Source organism: Bufo gargarizans, chromosome 7 (genome assembly GCF_014858855.1).
Source record: "Bufo gargarizans isolate SCDJY-AF-19 chromosome 7, ASM1485885v1, whole genome shotgun sequence".
Classification (NCBI taxonomy): Eukaryota; Metazoa; Chordata; class Amphibia; order Anura; family Bufonidae; genus Bufo; species Bufo gargarizans.
This window is the reverse complement of record NC_058086.1, coordinates 194569252-194590606: the sequence shown is the minus strand read 5'-3', so window position 1 is coordinate 194590606 and position 21355 is coordinate 194569252. Positions and strand designations below refer to the sequence as shown.

The window sequence follows — 21355 nt, the reverse complement described above, 5'->3', positions numbered from 1 at the left end:
TAAGTTTTTATCGCGTTTTGCACGCGCGTGATAAAAAACTGAATGTGGTACCCAGACCCGAACTTCTTCACAGAAGTTCAGGTTTGGGTTCAAGGTTGTGAAGATTGTATTATTTTCCCTTATAACATGGTTGAATACAGAATGCATAGTAAAATAGGGCTGGAGGGGTTAAAAAAATAATAATAATTTAACTCACCTTAATCCACTTGTTCGCGCAGCCGGCATCTCTTCTGTCTTCTTTTGTGAGGAATAGGACCTTTGATGAAGTCACTAGGCTCGTCACGTGGTCCATCACATGATCCATCACCCTGGACCGTGGTGATGCACCATGTGACGGAGCATGTGATGAGCCTAGTGACGTCATCAAAGGTCCTATTCCTCACAAAAGAAGACAGAAGAGATGTCGGCTGCGCGAACAAGTGGATTAAGGTGAGTTAAATTATTATTATTATTTTTTTAACCCCTCCAGCGCTATTTTACTATGCATTCTGTATTCAGAATGCTATTATTTTCCCTTATAACCATGGTATAAGGGAAAATAATAATGATCGGGTCCCCATCCCGATCGTCACCTAGCAACCGTGCGTGAAAATCGCACCGCATTAGCACTTGCTTGCGGATGCTTGCGATTTTCACGCAGCCCCATTCACTTCTATGGGGCCTGCGTTATGTGAAAAACGCACAAAGAGGAGCATGCTGAGATTTTCACGCAATGCACAAGTGATGCGTGAAAATCACCGCTCATGTGAACAGTCCCATAGAAATGAATGGGTCCGGATTCAGTGCGGGTGCAATGCGTTCAACTCACGCATTGCACCCGCGTGGACATTTCGCCTGTGTGAAAGGGGCCTTAGACCGGTGGTAGATACACCAAAGTTATGTAGAAGCCGGCGCCTCTTCGTCGGATCCACCGCCAGCCATAACGCCGGTCTTAATAAATAACCCCCAGAGGTTTCTTTCATGGATGGGAGGGGGCATACTGTAGAGCTTTGTAAGATTGTAAGCTGTTGTGCTGCACCGCAGGCTAGCCTGTATTACACACCCATACAGTTATTCTTGTTTTTAGGGTAATAACAGGTAAGGTGTGGCAGTTTAGTTGTGCCCGCCAGTAGGTAAATTACTGCGCTTTCCTCCTGCATCCATCAGAGGGCGCAGCACAAAGGTCTGAGCCTTCGGGCTGGGTGTATGTAAATTTATTGTATCATTACCACATTTAAGTAAAATTCTGTTTTGGCAAAAGCTGGTGGTGGAGTTGTTTTCTTTGTTCATGACTGCGCTGTATCCTGGGGAGCCCACGGCTTACACACACACACTAATTTTTTAATGTTGCTAAACACTTGTAAGGAATGCCATGAGTGTTGCTTGTAATGTTTTTTTTTTTTAATGTATTTTGGTGGCTTTATAAAAAAAACATGCATTTTTTTTATGGTGCCATACATAGATCATGCTGTGGTTTTTTTTTTGTTTTTTTTAAGAACAAAGACAGCAAAACAAAAAATGTTGTATATGTTGACAATTCAATAATTAATTTTGTGTTAGACCTAAAAAAAAGCTATTTAAAAAAGCCAATAAAAACACAACGGGAAACTGGAAAATGTGTGAATTCAACTTACGTTTAGAGGTTTTGTCCAGGACAAAAAAAAAACCTTGGCTGCTTTCTTTAACCGCCTCCGGACCGCCTAACGCAGGATCGCGGTCCGGAGGCGGCAGCTCTGCGCACAGTCACGCATATATTCGTCATCTCGCGAGACGCGAGATTTCCTGTGAACGCGCGCACACAGGCGCGCACGTTCACAGGATCGGAAGGTAAGCGAGTGGATCTCCAGCCTGCCAGCGGCGATCGTTCGCTGGCAGGCTGAAGATGCGATTTTTTTTAACCCCTAACAGGTATATTAGACGCTGTTTTGATAACAGCGTCTAATATACCTGCTACCTGGTCCTCTGGTGGTCCCTTTTGTTTGGATCGACCACCAGAGGACACAGGTAGCTGTGTAAAGTAGCACCAAACACCACTACACAACACTACCCCCCCCCTGTCACTTATTAACTTCTTATGAACCCCTGATCACCCCATATAGACTCCCTGATCGCCCCCCTGTCATTGATCACCCCCCTGTCATTGATCACCCCCGTGTAAGGCTCCAATCAGACGTCCGTATGATTTTTACGGATACATGGATCGGATCCGCAAAACACATACGGACGTCTGAATGGAGCCTTACAGGGGGTGATCAATGACAGGGGGTGATCACCCATATACACTCCCTGATCACCCCCCTGTCATTGATCACCCCCCTGTAAAGCTCCATTCAGACGTCCGTATGATTTTTACGGATCCACGGATACATGGATCGGATCCGCAAAACACATACGAACGTCTGAATGGAGCCTTATAGGGGGGTGATCAATGACAGGGGGGTGATCACCCATATAGACTCCCTGATCACCTCCCTGTCATTGATCACCCCCCTGTCATTGATCACCCCCCTGTAAGGCTCCATTCAGACGTCCGTATGTGTTTTGCGGATCCGATCCATGTATCCGTGGATCTGTAAAAATCATACAGACGTCTGAATGGAGCCTTACAGGGGGGTGATCAATGACAGGGGGGTGATCAATGACAGGGGGGTGATCAGGGAGTCTATATGGGTGATCACCCCCCTGTCATTGATCACCCCCCTGTAAGGCTCCATTCAGACATTTTTTGGGCCCAAGTTAGTGGAAATTGTTTTTTTTGTTTTTGTTTTTTTTTTCTTACAAAGTCTCATATTCCACTAACTTGTGTAAAAAAATAAAATCTCACATGAACTCACCATACCCCTCACGGAATCCAAATGCGTAAAATTCTTTAGACATTTATATTCCAGACTTCTTCTCACGCTTTAGGGCCCCTAAAATTCCAGGGCAGTATAAATACCCCACATGTGACCCCATTTCGGAAAGAAGACACCCCAAGGTATTCCGTGAGGGGCATATTGAGTCCATGAAAGATTGAAATTTTTGTCCCAAGTTAGCGGAAAGGGAGACTTTGTGAGAAAATACAAAAAAAAATCAATTTCCGCTAACTTGTGCCAAAAAAAAAATTATTCTATGAACTCGCCATGCCCCTCATTAAATACCTTGGGGTGTCTTCTTTCCAAAATGGGGTCACATGTGGGGTATTTATACTGCCCTGTCATTTTAGGGGCCCGAAAGCGTGAGAAGAAGTCTGGGATCCAAATGTCTAAAAATGCCCTCATAAAAGGAATTTGGGCCGCTTTGCGCATCTAGGCTGCAAATAAATGTCACACATGTGGTATCGCCGTACTCAGGAGAAGTTGGGCAATGTGTTTTGGGGTGTCATTTTACATATACCCATGCTGGGTGAGATAAATATCTTGGTCAAATGCCAACTTTGTATAAAAAAAAATGGGAAAAGTTGTCTTTTGCCAAGATATTTCTCTCACCCAGCATGGGTATATATAAAAAGACACCCCAAAACACATTGCCCAACTTCTCCTGAGTACGGCGATACCAGATGTGTGACACTTTTTTGCAGCCTAGGTGGGCAAAGGGGCCCACATTCCAAAGAGCACCTTTCGGATTTCACAGGCCATTTTTTACACATTTTGATTTCAAACTACTTACCACACATTAGGGCCCCTAGAATGCGGAAAATGATGATTATTTTTTTTTTTTTCTTACAAAGTCTCATATTCCACTAACATGTGACAAAAAAAAAAAAATTCTATTAACTCGCCATGCCCCTCATGGAATACCTTGGGGTGTCTTCTTTCCAAAATGGGGTCACTTACGGGGTAGTTATACTGCCCTGGCATTTTAGGGGCCCATATGCGTGAGAAGTAGTTTGAAATCAAAATCTGTAAAAAATGGCAGATGAAATCCTAAAGGTGCTCTTTGGAATGTGGGCCCCTTTGCCCACCTAGGCTGCAAAAAAGTGTCACACATCTGGTATCGCTGTACTCAGGAGAAGTTGGGGAATGTGTTTTGGGGTGTCATTTTACATATACCCATGCTGGGTGAGAGAAATATCTTGGCAAAAGACAACTTTTCCCATTTTTTTATACAAAGTTGGCATTTGACCAAGATATTTCTCTCACCCAGCATGGGTATATGTAAAATGACACCCCAAAACACATTTCCCAAGAGCACCTTTCGGATTTCACCGGTCATTTTTTACAGATTTTGATTTCAAACTACTTCTCACGCATTTGGGCCCCTAAAATGCCAGGGCAGTATAACTACCCCACAAGTGACCCCATTTTGGAAAGAAGACACCCCAAGGTATTTCATGATGGGCATAGTGAGTTCATGGAAGTTTTTATTTTTTGTCACAAGTTAGTGGAATATGAGACTTTGTAAGAAAAAAAAAAAGGAAAAAAATCATAATTTTCCGCTAACTTGTGACAAAAAATAAAAAGTTCTATGAACTCACTATGCCCATCAGTGAATACCTTAGGGTGTCTACTTTCCGAAATGGGGTCATTTGTGGGGTGTTTGTACTGTCTGGGCATTGTAGAACCTCAGGAAACATGACAGGTGCTCAGAAAGTCAGAGCTGCTTCAAAAAGCGGAAATTCACATTTTTGTACCATAGTTTGTAAACGCTATAACTTTTACCCAAACCATTTTTTTTTTTACCCAAACATTTTTTTTTATCAAAGACATGTAGAACAATAAATTTAGAGAAAAATTTATATATGGATGTCGTTTTTTTTGCAAAATTTTACAACTGAAAGTGAAAAATGTCATTTATTTGGAAAAAAATCGTTAAATTTCGATTAATAACAAAAAAAGTTAAAATGTCAGCAGCAATGAAATACCACCAAATGAAAGCTCTATTAGTGAGAAGAAAAGGAGGTAAAATCATTTGGGTGGTAAGTTGCATGACCGAGTGATAAACGGTGAAAGTAGTGTAGTGCAGAAGTGTAAAAAGTGGCCTGGTCATTAAGGGGGTTTCAGCTAGGGGGGCTGAAGTGGTTAAAAAACAGTAGGTGTGAAACCACTGTGTCAACCAACAGATTTGACTTTGGGCTACTCCTGTGGGCGTTATCCTGGCAGGCCCCTGTACAGAAATCAGGACTTTGCTGCAGGGGAACTTCCAGGCCACTATCTTTTGGAGTAGTCTCTGTATGATTGACAACTGATCCATGGGGGTCAGAGACAGTACTGCAGAGCACCGAGGGGTCAGGCAAAATCATAGTCAGGAACAGGCTGAGGTCAGTGCAGGTGGAGTACGAGCTATACAGTAAATGGTCTTAGATCAGGGCAGGCAAGAAAGAGTCAAACAGGCGGAGGTCAGTACACGGATAAACAATGAGGAACTAGGAAGCTTATTGCTCAGGCACCCTCCCACAGGGGGAAGTGTCTTAAAGGGGTTATCCCATGACTAATGTAAAAAAATTTAATCATACATAGTCTAGTACAGGGATGGCCAACCTGAGGTTCTCCAGCTGTTGCAAAACTACAACTCCCAGCATGCTCAGACTACCTGCAGCTATCAGCCTACAGCAGGGCATGGTGGGAGTTGTAATTTTACAACAGCTGGAGAGCCGCAGGTTGGCCATGCCTGGTCTTGTACATGACAATCTTTTTCTAACAAAGCTAGAACCAGCCCCGCACCTCACATGGGTCCTGAAATCTCCCTATTCATTGCTATGCTAGATTTACATCAAGCTGACAGCTCAAGGGGAGTGTCTTTTCTGCTGATGCTAAGGGGGTGGGTCCATGCTCTGCCTATCACAGCTCAGGAGGCGTGTCCATGCTCTCCCTATCACAGCTCAGGAGGCAGTTGAAGGAGGAAACTGAGCATGTGCGACCATCTCAGTGAGCAGGACAAAGAAATAAGAAAAAAACAAACAGCAGGTGGCGCTATACAGGTACATTTTATTGAATAACTCAGTGGCTGTGCTAAATCTTTAATTACATGCAGTCAAAAAAGTATTAAGATGCAGGGGCTGGTTTGCAAAACTGTAGATTATATTTCATGGGACAACCCTTTGACTGGTGAAGATATGGTGCATGTGCTGGCCCTTTAAGAGCCAAAGGGAGCGAGGAGAAGTGGCCTAGCTGGCAAGCAGCCTGCGTGCAGGGACAGAGCAAGCCCAGTAGCCGGGCCAGCCAGGAAGAAGGAGACAGCGGGAGGCAGGTCCGGGCTGTAGGGGTAGGCGAGCCGCTGGCACACCTGTCCACAGGTTGTAACTGATATTGCAGCTCGCACTATTGAAGTGAATGGGGCTGAGCTCCAATGCCACATGCAACCTGTGGACAGGTGTGCCCTAGTTCTCCAGTCCTGGGGAAGCTGAGTGGCTTTCTATGTCTCATCTTATTGTTCTCTCTGGAACCAGTCATACAGTATAGTAATACATACAAAGGAAGAAGTAACAGGGAGGGAAGCATTACTCTGGTCAGGCGCTGGCTTTGTCGTCACGTCGTGGGGCTGGAGTCCGTTTGGTAGTTTGTTGCCTGGCGACCATAGAGAAGAGACGCCAGTGTAAACACGATACCAACTTAGGTTTCTGCCATTGTGTGTTCTCCTTACAGCATGAAGTAGACATCTTCATCGTATACACCGCCCCGCGCTCGGCACTACCACGTCTCACCTTGCACTGCAGGACGATGTAAAGTTACTCAGCAGAGTGACAACAAACAACAGTGTGAATAAAGACTGAATACAAGCTAGCAAATCTGGTCTGAACAAGCGAGTGTGGAACGCGACATTGTTACCTAGCAAATCGGCGTCTACAACATGGCACGCATACTTTCTTTTAACCCTTTCATTTTAAAAAAGAAAGGAAAAAAAAAACACCTGTAAAACTTGATTGGAGTCTTCTGGGAGTTTTTATTTATTTACTTTTTGTTTCTTTACATCTTTATTTTGCTTATAAATTAAATAAATAATATGTATATATCAATAAAGAAATAATATGTATGCGTACACTGGGGGGACTTCAATGATGTCATTTGTGACCGTGACGACATCCAAGACAAGGCATTCGGTCTTTCATCCGTGAAGGGTCCATTGTTGGCCAACGTGTCCGTTTTTTGCCCCACGTGTTTCATCCTTATTCCACATCTACTGCTAGACTGAACAGGGGATTTCCAGAGCACCTCCTACTATTAGGGCTCATGTTGTTTTGTGGTCCGTTTTTCACTGATCCGTTGTTCCGTATCTGAGTTTTTTTTTCTCTCTGATTTAAGTCCTCTTCCGTTTTATTATTCCACAAAACATATCCGTATGGTTTCCGTATGCGATCCGTTTTTTGCGGATCAGAAATGGAAACAGTAACTTATTAATCACCAAACACATGAGCAATATGGGCTGGGCATAGCATTTCTACAGTATGGATCGAAAATACGGATGTCGTACGGATGTGTTCCGTGTGCGTTCTGTATTTTTGGCGGACCCATTGACTTAAATGGCGCCTCGGACCGTGATTTGCGGACAATAATAGGACATGCGCTCCTTTTTTGCGGAACAGAAATACAGAAATACGGAAACGGAATGCACATGGAGTACCTTCCGTTGTTTTTGCGGACCCATTGAAGTAAATAGTTCCGCATACGGTCCGCAAAAAAAAAAAACGTAACGGAAGCGGAAAGAAAATACGTTCGTGTGCATGAGCCCCTAGACAGAATACGGATGCCATCAGCATAGACCCATAGACTTCAATGGGCATGTCTGAGCCGCACCATGAAGTAGCGCACGTCTCTGTGGCTTTTCCACTGACTCGCAGCCAGTGGACAAACAAGGATGTGTGAGTAATATGTCAGCTGTCCATGTCCGTCATTCAATGACATGTGAATAAGGCCTCATGCACACGACAGTATTTTTTTGCGGTCCGCAAAATGGGGTTCCAGTTTTCCGTGATCCGTGTCCGTTTTTGTTTCCGTGTGCCTTCCTTTAGTTTTGGAGGATCTCCAGACATGAAGGAAAGTTAAAAAAATCTAAGTCAAGTTTGCCTTGCAAATGATAGGAAGAAAACGGACGCGGACGACAATCTTGTGTGCCTCCATGTTTTTTCACGGACCTATTGACTTGAATGGGTCCGCGAACCGTTGTCCATTAAATAAATAGGACAGGTCATATTTTTTCACGGACTGGAAACACCGATCACGGACACGGATGACAAACGGTGCATTAACCGAGTTTTCCACGGACCCATTGAAAGTCAATAGGTCCGCAGAAAATCATGGAAAACGGAACAACGGACACGGGACACAACAACGGTCGTGTGCATGAGGCCTTAGGCTACTTTCACACTAGCATTTTTTGCGGATCCGTCATGGATCTGCAAAAACGCTTCCGTTGCAATAATACAACCGCATGCATCCTGAACGGATCCGGTTGTATTATGTCTCCTATAGCCATGAAGGATCCGTCATGAACACTATTGAAGTTTTCTATTGTGTCAGAGAAAATGGATCCGTCCCCAGTGACTTACATAGTACATCAGGACGGATCCTTCTTGCTCCGCAACACATCGCGGACAGAAAAACGCTGCTTGCAGCGTTATTCTGTCCGCTATGGGAGCGCAACCAAACGGAATGCATTCTGGTGCACTCCATTTCGTTCAGTTCAGTTTTGTCCCCATTGACACCGCCAGGGTTTTCATCATTGCATTTTTCCCCTATAGAGAAAGCGATGTCAAAACATCTGAATAAATACTAAGAACTCCAATGTTACATTTTAAGCAAAGAAGCAATAAAAGCAAAACGTCACCTAATGAACAAAAACCCTCGTTTGCTTTGCGTTTCATATTTCCCATAGACCTTCCGCTAACATCTGGTGCAGCTAAAACCCCACATGCTTTGGCTTCCTAATGTTGGAAAAGCACTACCTGGGCGAAAACAACAACAACAAAAAGCAACAATGCTGGATTTTTTGCAATAACCAAACCTGTATGCAACTGTGATTTTATGGGATATTACAATGGGATCTTAAAGGGTTTCTCTGGGATTTTAATATTGATGGATATCCTCAGGATAGGTCATCAGTATCTACTCAGCGGGGGCCCGACACCCTCACCAGTCAGTTTTATGAAGAGGTCAGTTCTTAGGCCTCTTCCTAGGCCAGTGACGTCATGGCTTTAGATGCAGCTCAGCCCCACTCAAGTGAAAGGGACTGAGCCGCAATACCAAGCACAGCCACTACACAATGTATGGCGCTGTGCACGGTGAGCTGTGAGGAGCCACGGCGCTCACCAAAGCTCAGGCATGGCGAGTACTGCGGCTTCCTCAAACAACTGATCGGTGCAGGTGCCAGGAGTCACGCACAAGTGTCGCGTGAAAATCACGGCTCATCTGCACAGCCCCATTGAAATGAATGGATTCAGTGCGGGTGCAATGCGTTCACCGAATACTCGCCCCTTGTGAAAGAGGCCTTACAGTTCTGGAATGTTTTGTTTAGCGCTGACATCATTATGTCAGTGTTCTCTAGCACATTCCAGAACTGTAAGGCCTCTTTCACACGACCGTTTTTTTCCCCCCTTTACGGTCCGTTTTTTTACGTTCCGTATACGGTATGTATACGGAACCATTCATTTCAATGGTTCCGCAAAAAAAACGGAATGTACTCCGTATGCAGTCCGTTTCCGTATTTCCGTTCCATTGAAAGATAGAACATGTCCTATTATTGCCCGCAAATCACGTACTGTGGCTCCATTCAAGTCAATGGGTCCGCAAAAAACGGAAATGTCTTCCGTTTCCGTTCCGTTTTTAAAGAACCATCTATTGAAAATTTTATGCCCAGCCCAATTTTTTCTATGCAATTACTGTATACTGTATATGCCATACGTAAAAATGGAATGCAAAAACGGAACAGAAATGGAAACACAACGGAAACAAAAAACGGAACAACGGATCTGTGAAAAACGGTCCGCAAAACACTGAAAAAGCCATACGATTGTGTGAAAGAGGCCTAAGGGTCAGCCATAATGACGTTCTGTATTTCCGTTCAAAGATAGAACATGTCCTATTATTGCCTGCAAATCACGTTCCGTGGCTCCATTCAAGTCAACGGGTCCGCAAAAAAACCCGGAACACATACGGAATGTACGCCGTATGTCTTCCGTATCCGTTCCGTTTTTTGCGGAACCATCTATAAAAAATGTTATGCCCAGCCCAATTTTTTCTATGTAATTACTGTATATCCTGTACGGAAAAACGGAATGGAACCGTAAACACTACTGAAACAAAAAATAGAAAAAAACAGAATCGTTAAAAACGGCCCGCAAAACACTGAAAAAGCCATACGGTCGTGTGAACGAGCCCTTATATCTATTTATTATAAATGTATATTATAATATAAATAAATGATTATATAAAACATTTTTTATAATAATAATGATATAATAATACATATATCTCGATAGATTATTTATTATTATGTTGAATATATATATATATATAGCTATAGATATCATATAAATATAGAATACAAAATATAATTATTTATCCAGTAGGTGTTTATTTTCAGCTCTGATCAGTGACCCCTATCACCCCCCCTTCAATCTGTGCCCCCCTACCCCCCGAATCTGTGACCCCCTATCACCCCCATCTGTGACCCCCTACCCCCCCCAATCTGTGACCCCCTATCACCCCCCCCAATCTGTGACCCCCTACCACCGCCCCAATCTGTGACCCCCTATCACCCCCCATCTGTGACCCCCTTTCACCCCCCCAATCAGTGACCCCCTACCACCGCCCCAATCTGTGACCCCTATCACCCCCCCAATCTGTGCCCCCCTATCACCCCCCCCAATCAGTGACCCCTATCACCCCCCCAATCTGTGACCCCTATCACCCCCCAATCTGTGACCCCCTATCACCCTCCCCCTGTGCCCCCCTATCACCCCCCAATCAGTGACCCCCCCCAATCTGTGACCCCCCCCCAATCTGTGCCCCCTATCACCCCCCCATCTGTGCCCCCCTATCACCACCCCCCCATCTGTGACCCCCTATCACCCCCCCCAATCTGTGCCCCCCTATCACCCCCCCAATCAGTGACCCCTATCACCCCCCCCCAATCTGTGCCCCCCTATCACCCCCCCATCTGTGCCCCCCTATCACCCCCCAATCTGTGCCCCCCTATCACCCCCCCCCCCATCTGTGCCCCCCTATCACCCCCCCATCTGTGCCCCCCTATCACCCCCCCATCTGTGCCCCCTATCACCCCCCTGTCCATGGGACCCCGTGGCTGTGTGCACTGGAGGGCAGGGTGCTGCTGTGTGTACACTGTGCGTGTGTGAATGGGGAGGGAGAGGGGAGAGGCAGCGCGCATGCGCACCAGTCCCCACTGCCGTGCGCGGAGCATTAGGACAGGATGGAATGAACCTTTGTAGCCCTTTAAAGGAGCCGCAGCCGAGAAGTGAGGGGATAGCCGGGGATAGCCGCGGCGAGCCTCTTCCTCTCTGCTGGATCTGGGAAAGTTTAGTGGACGGGATGGCGGTGAGGTGGAGGGGCATCGCTGGATGAGGAGCCCCCCTTCCCCCGGAGCATCTGGACACAAAGTTACCGCCGAGGTCTGGATACAAAAAGTTGCGGCGCGGATTCCGGCTACAAAGTCGCAGCGGCAGCGACGAGCTGAAATGTGATCTGTCACCTGGGAAAGTCGCAGCCGACACTTGCGCTCTCTATGCGTTATTTAACCCTGTAATCTCCGGCTGCTGCTGAGCTCTATGGCCAAAGTGATCCAGAAGAAGAACCACTGGACGGGCCGGGTGCACCAGTGCACGGTGAGCCGGGGCCCCGGGGGGGCGCTGCTGCTGCCGCCGCTGCTGGGGGGCGCCGAGCATGGAGAGTTCCTCTATCTGGGGGAGGTGGAGGACCCCCTCATCTCCTGCTCTGGAGGTCTGCAGGGAGGGGAGCTGCTGCTGGAGGTGGCCGGGGTCCCGGTGTCAGGACTGCCCAGGTACGACCTGCTGGAGCTGGTGAGGAGCTGCGGGGAGCCCGTCCCCATCACAGCTGTCAGGCAAGGTAGGTGACTGGGAAGGGTTAAGCCAAGGTAGCAGAGCTGAATTTGTCATTTAAAGGGATAGTCCCTTACAGAAGGGGGGGGGGGGGGGGGTCTGAGTGCTGGGACCTCCACCCATTGGAAGAATAGGGGTGCAGGCTAAATGTTCTGCACATTACAGTCATTGGGAGAGTAGTGGCTTAAAGGGGGTCCCAGGGGTAGGTCCACCACAACCTACATTTTTAAAGCATTTCTTGTCTGTAGTTATGTTCTAAAAGTCCTCTAAGGGGTCATGCAGCGGTGCGCAAAAAATGCGGATGTCGCCTATATGCATTCCGTATATTCCAGAAAGGAACCAGGCCGGAATTCGGACAATAATAGGACATGTTCCGTTCTTTTGCCGGAAGGACATACAGAAACGGAAGGCACGCAGAGTACTTTCCGTTTGTTTTTTTTGCGGGCCCAATGAAGTGAATGGTTCCGCATACGGGCTGCAACAAAAAAAAAAAAAAAAAAACGGAACAGACACGGAAACAAAATATGTGTGTGCATGAGCCCTAAGGGCTTCTATCCGTGTCCGTTCCATTTTTGTATTTTTATTTTTGTGAACGATTAATTTCAATGTGTCCGCAAAAAAAAAATGGAAGATACAAAAAAATAGAACGTGTCCCATTATTGTCCTCATCACGGACAAGGATAGGACTGTTCTATTAGGGGCCGGCTGTTCCGTTCCATTTTTCACGGATCCGTGTTTTGCAGACGGCAAGATACACAGGGTCGTGTGCATGAGCCCCAAGTCAGCGAGAAAAAGGCCTCATGCCCACAAACTGGTCCGTATTTCGCTCCACAAATCACGGATCTTCAAAATAGTGATACTGTCGTTGTGCGTTCGCCATTTTTTATCACTGCCGTCACTAGAAATGGATGACCTCGTCCGCAGATCCGTAGTAGGACAGGTTCTATAGTTTGCGGAATGGACATATGGATGCGGACAGTGCACATGCGACAACCCCGTGTCCCTTTAAAAGTGGCGCGGTGTGTATCCCTGCTTAGCATGGCGTTTAAATGGGAAAGCTGGGTGTCAGTGGAACCAATGGAATGTTTTTTTATGACCCAGCTACTTTATTTTTTTTTTTGTGAGCCCATAGAATTGAAAGGGTCGGTGCGCGATCCGTTTTTTTTTTTTTTTTTTTGGACCTGTAAAGATGAATCGATCTGTGTGCTATTAAGCAGTGCCCAACAATCAGCCGTCATGTCAGGGAGAGCCACCCTATGTACTACAGGATACCTACTAAAAATCTGTAGGCATCCAAGCGAGCATGACCATAGAGGACAATCCTTACCAGGGGACCCCCCCGCTAATAACTATATGAAGAGGGTTGTTCAAAGAGGACTTCCCCTTTAAATAACAAATTCAGCTCTGCTACATATATTGATGTTGTGTAGTCATGTGTCTGTGGTACACACAGATAGTTTACAGCGCACACGCCATCATTGTCTTCTGCTCTGATGATACTTTACTGGAGTGTTTGGGATTCTTGATGCCGGTGTAAATCCGGAGCTACTCGTGGCTTCCATTGTCTTTCCTGCCGGTGGATCATAGTTGTTGCTCAGCGATAAAAATATCTTTCCCGCCGCACGTTCCTCGCATTGCTGAGCAGATAACACTTACAGGTGAGATGTGACGAGGACCTGAGCAAGTGGCAGCATCAGCAAGATGGGTGATGAGACGGCTGCGACTCCTCGCACGGATATTATATTAAAGGAATGTGTCCCTTTAATTGGGGAAAAAAAAAGTGGCTCATCGGTTTCACAGTTTTATCTACTTCTTGGAAAGTTGGGTGACGAAAAGATTTGTACTCTGCTTTCTGAGAGCCCTGAACGATATATCTGCTTGGGCCTCATACACTCGACTAAATGTATTTTGTGGTCTGCAGATTGCAGGTCTACAAGATACGGATGCTGTACATCCGAGACGCTTGACCTGCGGCCCTCCAGCTGTTGCAAAACTACAACTCCCAGCATGCCCTAATAGCTGTAAGCCAGGGATGCACAACCTGCGGCCCTCCAGCTGTTGCAAAACTACAACTCCCAGCATGCCCTAGTAGCTGTAAGCCCGGGATGCCCAACCTGCGGCCCTCCAGCTGTTGCAAAACTACAACTCCCAGCATGCCCTAGTAGCTGTAAGCCAGGGATGCCCAACCTGCGGCCCTCCAGCTGTTGCAAAACTACAACTCCCAGCATTCCCTAGTAGCTGTAAGCCAGGGATGACCAACCTGCGGCCCTCCAGCTGTTGCAAAACTACAACTCCCAGCATGCCCTAGTAACTGTAAGCCAGGGAGGCCCAACCTGCGGCCCTCCAGCTGTTGCAAAACTACAACTCCCAGCAGGCCCGGACAGCCTACAGCAGTGCATGGAGGGAGTTGTAGTTTTGCAACAGGAGCCGTACATCTTGCATCCGTATCTTTTGCGGATCCGTGGATTTCAATGGGGCTGCGGTCCGCATTTTGCGGCCAAGCACAGGCTATGTTCTATCTTTTTGCAGAATGGACATATGGACGCCGAAAGAACAACCATCATCCGTGTTCTTTCTGCATCTGTAGGTCTGTTCCGCAAAAAGATGCAACATGTCCGCAAAGTGCGGCTCACAGACCCATGGATGTCAATTTAAACCCCTTTTAAATTCTGATTCTGAGATTTAGCTATTAATAGTGATCATGTAAAGTGACGAAAAAGTGACGCTAAAATGGTCAAAAATACTTCAACAATCTGCTTATCTTGCTAAATATGGTGCGAACTTCCACGCTGCCAGTCGGGGCGGACGCTCCCTGGAGCCATGACACGTTGTTCTTCCCCATACGGTTAGTGCAGCCAGTCAGTAGGGCGGCATATCACCTGTGTGTGTGGAAGTGGCTGATGGGACCCCAACGCTACAAGGCACCGGTGCTACCCACTGAGCCACTGTGCGTGTTTTAAAAAGCTGGAAAACACTTTTATGTTTGGATTAGAAATTAGATATTTTTTTCCCCCCCAAAAAAGCTGCTGGTTGGGTATGCTTTTTGTCTTTCTGCTTTGTCATGTACTGTCTTGCCTCTAGGGGGCGCTATTATTTACAGGGTTCTTACGCACACGACCCACCCCGTTGCCCAGGGCCGGCTGCAGGACTTTAACACTGCGACACGTGACCTCTTACCTAGAAGTTTTATATGTCAATATTTGCTCCCTGCACATTTCAGATGGAGCTCACCTGTAACCTCCACGCACATGAGTCACACCATGGACAGTCCGCCCCGGGGCCATTCACGATGATGTGTCACCACCAGTAAATTAGTCTCCGTCACTTCGTGCTGTCACGACACTGACCATTCTGTGAAGCCAAGGAGAGACGGTACAGAAAAACTGGTTCCAAGAGCTTGCACTTATTCTGTGTGCATTGTTACATTGAACCGGTTTGTGCCTTAAACAAATACCCCGGCGCTGGCGATAATGCCGCGTTACCGGGTTTGGCCGCACTACTGGGGGATTCTGAAAGTACATATTAGTCATGACGCCAGTTGCAGTGAAGCAACAAGGGCACAGGGCCCCTTTTAGTGATGTTATATTTCAATATCCTCAGTATTTGGTCAGGGGGGTGTTTCATATACCCGGCACCCCCACTGATCATCTGTTTGAAGAAGCCGCTGCCTGCTCGCAACTTACCAAGCTCAGCGCTGTACACTGTTTAGTGGCCCTTTCACACCTGCGTTCTTGTCTTCCGGCATAGAGTTCCGTCGTCGGGGCTCTATGCCGGAAGAACCCTGATCAGTTTTACCCTAATGCATTCTGAATGGAGTGAAATCCGTTCAGGATGCATCAGGATGTCTTCAGTTCAGGACCGGAACGTTTTTTGGCCGGAGAAAATACCGCAGCATGCTGCGCTTTTTGCTCCGGCCAAAAATCCTGAACACTTGCCGCAAGGCCGGATCCGGAATTAATGCCCATTGAAAGGCATTGATCCGGATCCGGCCTTAAGCTAAACGTCGTTTCGGCGCATTACCGGATCCGACGTTTAGCTTTTTCTGAATGGTTACCATGGCTGCCGGGACGCTAAAGTCCTGGCAGCCATGGTAAAGTGTAGTGGGGAGCAGTATACTTGCCGTCCGTGCGGCTCCCGGGGCGCTCCAGAGTGACGTCAGGGCGCCCCAGGCGCATGGATGACGTGATCGCATGGCACGTCATCCATGCGCATGGGGCGCTCTGACGTCATTCTGGAGCGCCCCGGGAGCCGCACGGACTGTAAGTATACCGCTCCCCCGCTCCCCACTACTATTATGGCAACCAGGACTTTAATAGCGTCCTGGCTGCCATAGTAACACTGAACGCATTTTGAAGACTGATCCGTGTTCAAATGCTTTCAGTTCACTTGCGGTGTTACGGATCCGGCGGGCACTTCCGGCAACGGAAGTGCACGCCGGATCCTAACAACGCAAGTGTGAAAGAGGCCTTAGATAGACAGATGGATATGAGACAGATAATAGATAGATATGAATTAGACAGAGTGTATGTATTTATAAACAAGTATACATTTATATTTATAATCTGTATATAGACCTATAATGCTGTTGTATTACCGGTGTGTGAAACCAGCCTATGTCTGGAACTATATGGTGTAAGGTAGGTCCAGATAGCAAGTAATTGTGCTGCGATTTTGAAAATGACTTGCCGAGCTTCACAAGTATGTTGCAAACTTGCTGCAAGTTCTCGTTAAGTTATTAAGCTCTTACTAGAGACTTTCCAAGCAAATTTGCTGCAAGTTGAAAAAGTGTCAACTACTAGAATGTGTGCAGCAAGTTATCAAGACTTACAATTATTTAACCCTGCCGCAAGTTTGTGGCCAGTTATCCTTGCTATCTTGGGGGTGATATAATTAGCGTCCATGTATCAGGCATGGCAGGCATAAGGCAGGCATGCTCAACCTGCGGCCCTCCAGCTGTTGTAAAACTACAACTCCCACCATGCCCTGCTGTAGGCTGATAGCTGTAGGCTGTTTGGGCATGCTGGAACTTGTAGTTTTGCAACAGCTGGAGGGCCGCAGGTTGAGCATGCCTGGTGTAAGGGATCGCTCTATCACAGGGGGTCGCAATCACAGATTTCTTCTCCAACAACTGGGTTCAAGTCCAAAAGGTGCTTTATTCTGGCACTTCAGCACCATTACACACACAAACCAAAAAAAAACACCTGCCCGCCTGGGCTCTAGCTAAGGGCCATTACACACGACCGTATGCCCTCCGAGACATAGGGCCCGTGACTATATGTCCTGGAACGGCATTGATCATGCGCACGGGAGTACAATGATGCTGTGCACGTCGGGCCCCACACGGGACTATTGTCCCGCACTCATACTCATACAATAGTCCCGCAGGCAGCCCAACGTGCACAGCATCATTGTAATCTATGATGTCGTGTACCCCCGTGCGCACTATCAATGCCGTTCCAGGACATATAGTCCGCTCACGGGCCGTATGTCTCGGAGGGCATGCGGTCGTGTGCAAGAGGCCTAATACAGAGGTCTTCTCCCTGGGTCACTTCCTTCCCCCAGTCATACCCTGAGGGTTGTCTTATCCCTCCTGGATTATAGCCCAGCTGACCTCACCTGTGATCTCCTCAGCTAAAGGCCTCATGCACACGAACGTATTTTTTAACGTCCCGCAAAACGTGGTTCCGTTGTACCGTGATCCGTGCCCGTTTTTTCTTCCGTGGGTCTGCCGTGATTTTTGGAGGATCCACGGACATGAAAGATGAAAAAAAAATCTAAGTCAAGTTTGCCATTGAAATTATAGGAAAAAACGGACACGGATCACGGACACGGATCACGGACACGGATGACAATCTTGTGTGCATCCGTGATTTTCACGGACCCATTGACTTGAATGGGCCCGTGAACCGTTGGCCGTGAAAAAAATAGGACAGGTTATATTTTTTTCACGGCCTCGAAACACGGGTCACGGGCGCGGTGTAAAAACGGTGCACAAGCCGAGTTTTCTACGGCCCCATTGAAAGTCAATGGAGCCGCAGAAAAAAACGGAAAACGGCACAACGGCCACGGGTGCACACAACGGTCGTGTGCATGAGGCCAAAGGCAATATCTGTAGTGGACCAGGGGTGTGGACTGAGAGACTCCCAAACTTTAAACAAAACTATCTCCAGCAAGCTCAGCCTTCATGAAGCAGCACTATTTCTGGGTTTCAGCTAAGCTGAACCACCGGGTGAAATATACCCCAGGCTGAGGTTCCTTCCGGTCAGTTCTGTAGTGCTGATTATTGGACCATGTTGGATCCTCTGCTGTGGTGGAGATAGGCCCTGTACCTGTTTGCACCCTAAGGGGGATTTTTGGGCAGCATGCCTGATCTCCGATGGGGTTTCCCTAAGTATTGCACTAAGTACGGTACAAAGTGAATGAGATTTCACAATTGCTGAAACAAAAATCAGACAGAGATCTGAGGACATTGTGTGTGGATTCAGATTGTATAGTAATGTATAAAATGAATGGCATTCAGGCTCGGACTGGCCCACAGGGGTACAGGGGAATCCCCCGGTGGGCCCTTGAGCAAGGTGGGCCCCTAGTCTCCCACCCTCTATACAAGTGGCACATAACACAGTAGACTTACTGCACTACATACATATATTCAATGTACAGCACCTCAGCCAGTCTATGTTCATATAAACATATATTTGAATGTATCCGTATGGTGGGCCCCCAATAAAATTTTACTGGTGGGCCCCCAAAATACATTTTACTGGTGGGCCCTAGGTACCCCAGTCCGACACTGATGGCATTCCTGGTTTTGGCCGCAAACCTATAGACCCCAAGAACTGCGCTGTGTGAACCTGGCCTCGTGCTACAGACCGACCAAAGTGTCATCTCATTATCTCAATCCTAATTAACACCTAAAGATCTGCGCTCCTACCTCCTTCATCACACAGCAAGCAGGCGGTAGAGGAGTCATGCTATTGTCCGGTAATCTGCAGGTCCTCATCATTTCAAAGGGGTTATCTGGGCATCTGGGGTCTTATTTTCAAAAAGTCACAAAGCCTGCAAAAGCTGGGTATGCACAATAAATCAATGTCGGTCAAATCGGCCAGCTGACTATCCAATGTGTATGGGGGCTCTCCTGATGGCAAGGATCGGGCCCTTGGATTGTAACATGCCCAATCTGTAGTACATGCGCAGTGCTGTATAATCACCTGCTGTAGTACATGCCCAATGCTGTATAATCACCTGCTGTAGTACATGCCCAATGCTGTATAATCACCTGCTGTAGTACATGCCCAGTGCTGTATAATCACCTGCTGTAGTACATGCCCAGTGCTGTATAATCACCTGCTGTAGTACATGCCCAGTGCTGTATAATCACCTGCTGTAGTACATGCCCAATGCTGTATGATCACCTGCTGTAGTACATGCCCAGTGCTGTATAATCACCTGCTGTAGTACATGCCCAGTGCTGTATAATCACCTGCTGTAGTACATGCCCAGTGCTGTATAATCACCTGCTGTAGTACATGCCCAATGCTGTATGATCACCTGCTGTAGTACATGCACAATGCTGTATAATCACCTGCTGTAGTACATGCACAATGCTGTATAATCACCTGCTGTAGTGCATGCACAATGCTGTATAATCACCTGCTGTAGTGCATGCCCAATGCTGTATAATCACCTGCTGTAGTGCATGCGCAGTGCTGTATAATCACCTGCTGTAGTACATGCCCAGTGCTGTATAATCACCTGCTGTAGTACATGCCCAATGCTGTATAATCACCTGCTGTAGTGCATGCCCAATGCTGTATAATCACCTGCTGTAGTGCATGCACAATGCTGTATAATCACCTGCTGTAGTGCATGCCCAATGCTGTATAATCACCTGCTGTAGTGCATGCGCAGTGCTGTATAATCACCTGCTGTAGTGCATGCGCAGTGCTGTATAATCACCTGCTGTAGTACATGCGCAGTCCTATATAATCACCTGCTGTAGTGCATGCACAATGCTGTATAATCACCTGCTGTAGTACATGCCCAGTGCTGTATAATCACCTGCTGTAGTACATGCCCAATGCTGTATGATCACCTGCTGTAGTACATGTGCAGTGCTGTATGATCACCTGCTGTAGTACATGCGCAGTGCTGTATAATCACCTGCTGTAGTGCATGCACAAGGCTGTATAATCACCTGCTGTAGTACATGCACAGTCCTATATAATCACCTGCTGTAGTGCATGCACGCACAATGCTGTACAGTCAGTTTATAGATTGGGGCAATTGCCTTTATATCTGTATTTCTTTTTTCGAAGCCCTGAATTGGGTCCCATCCCATTGCCATGGCTCAGTCATGCAGATGTTTCCTCCTCTCTAGGTGAGCAATGCTAGACACTGTCCCATTATGTAATGACCCTCCCCTCCCCCATCTTGTTTCAGGTATCATTTTCACCATGGATATCCTTGATCTGTAGAAGTTATCAGTCAGTTGCCTTAAGGCAGTATGCTGTCACTTTACTCTTTGTCGGTGTGTAATATATTATATTTGGAACCCTTCACCTCTTCCAGTGGGGGGGGGGGGGGGGGGGGGGGGGGGGCACACACCTGACATAGCACCGATCAGCTGTTCCCTGCAGACTCTGCCTCAGGAACTAGCACTTTGAATGGACCAGGAACCACAGCTCCGTTCACAATGCAGTGGCCGATCTGGGTTACTACAGCTCGGCTCCCATTCACTTCAGTGGGAGCTCAGTTGCAGTAACCCAACACGACCACTACACTGTAAACGGAGCTGTGCTTCCTGTTCCATTCAAAGTGCTAGTTCCTAAGCCTGGCCTCCACTGATTGGCTGTTGATGACCTATCATGAGGATAGGTCATACTCATCATCAGTAGTGTTGAGCGAACTTGTGTTTTAAGTTCGGTGTCTAAAGTTTGGGTTATCGAAGAATCGCGTTGTGGATTCTAAATTCCGTTATGGTCCGTGGTAGCGGAATCCATAACGCGATTCTTCGATAACCCGAACTTTAGACGCCGAACTTAAAAAACAAGTTCGCTCAACACTAATCCTCAATATTAGGAGGCTGGAAAACCCCTTGAAATTATCAGGGGATATATAATTAACCCCTCCTTTGCCTTTGACCAGGAAACTTGGAATGAGCCCATATATCATCTATTAGTTGAGGGCGGCAGGTATAACTTTTACAGCCATGCCTCCTGACCTCCCTACGTGCCTGTGTTCTCAGTGAGGAGTATGAGCTGTTCTCGGATACCTCTGGCAGCGGATTACGTCTCTTGTGAACAAAGGATTGGGCATGTTTATATTCAACTTTCCTCCAACATCATCTGTCAGGGACTAGTTGACAGACCCCCAAGTCAGCCGGTCCCA

At 47.0% G+C, this 21355-nt stretch overlaps 1 protein-coding gene across 9 annotated transcripts in view; it reads left to right on the top strand.

Moving 5' to 3' along the window:
* The first annotated feature begins 11305 nt into the window (after window positions 1-11305).
* The window catches only part of MAGI1 (membrane associated guanylate kinase, WW and PDZ domain containing 1), a 437602-nt gene continuing 427552 nt past the window's right edge, over window positions 11306-21355 (top strand). For all 9 annotated transcript variants that reach the window (XM_044302329.1, XM_044302331.1, XM_044302333.1 and 6 more), the window contains exon 1: window positions 11306-11975. In XM_044302329.1, coding sequence (XP_044158264.1) covers window positions 11678-11975 — 298 coding nt within the window. In that variant the 5' untranslated portion in view covers window positions 11306-11677. The remainder of the gene's footprint in view (window positions 11976-21355) is intronic.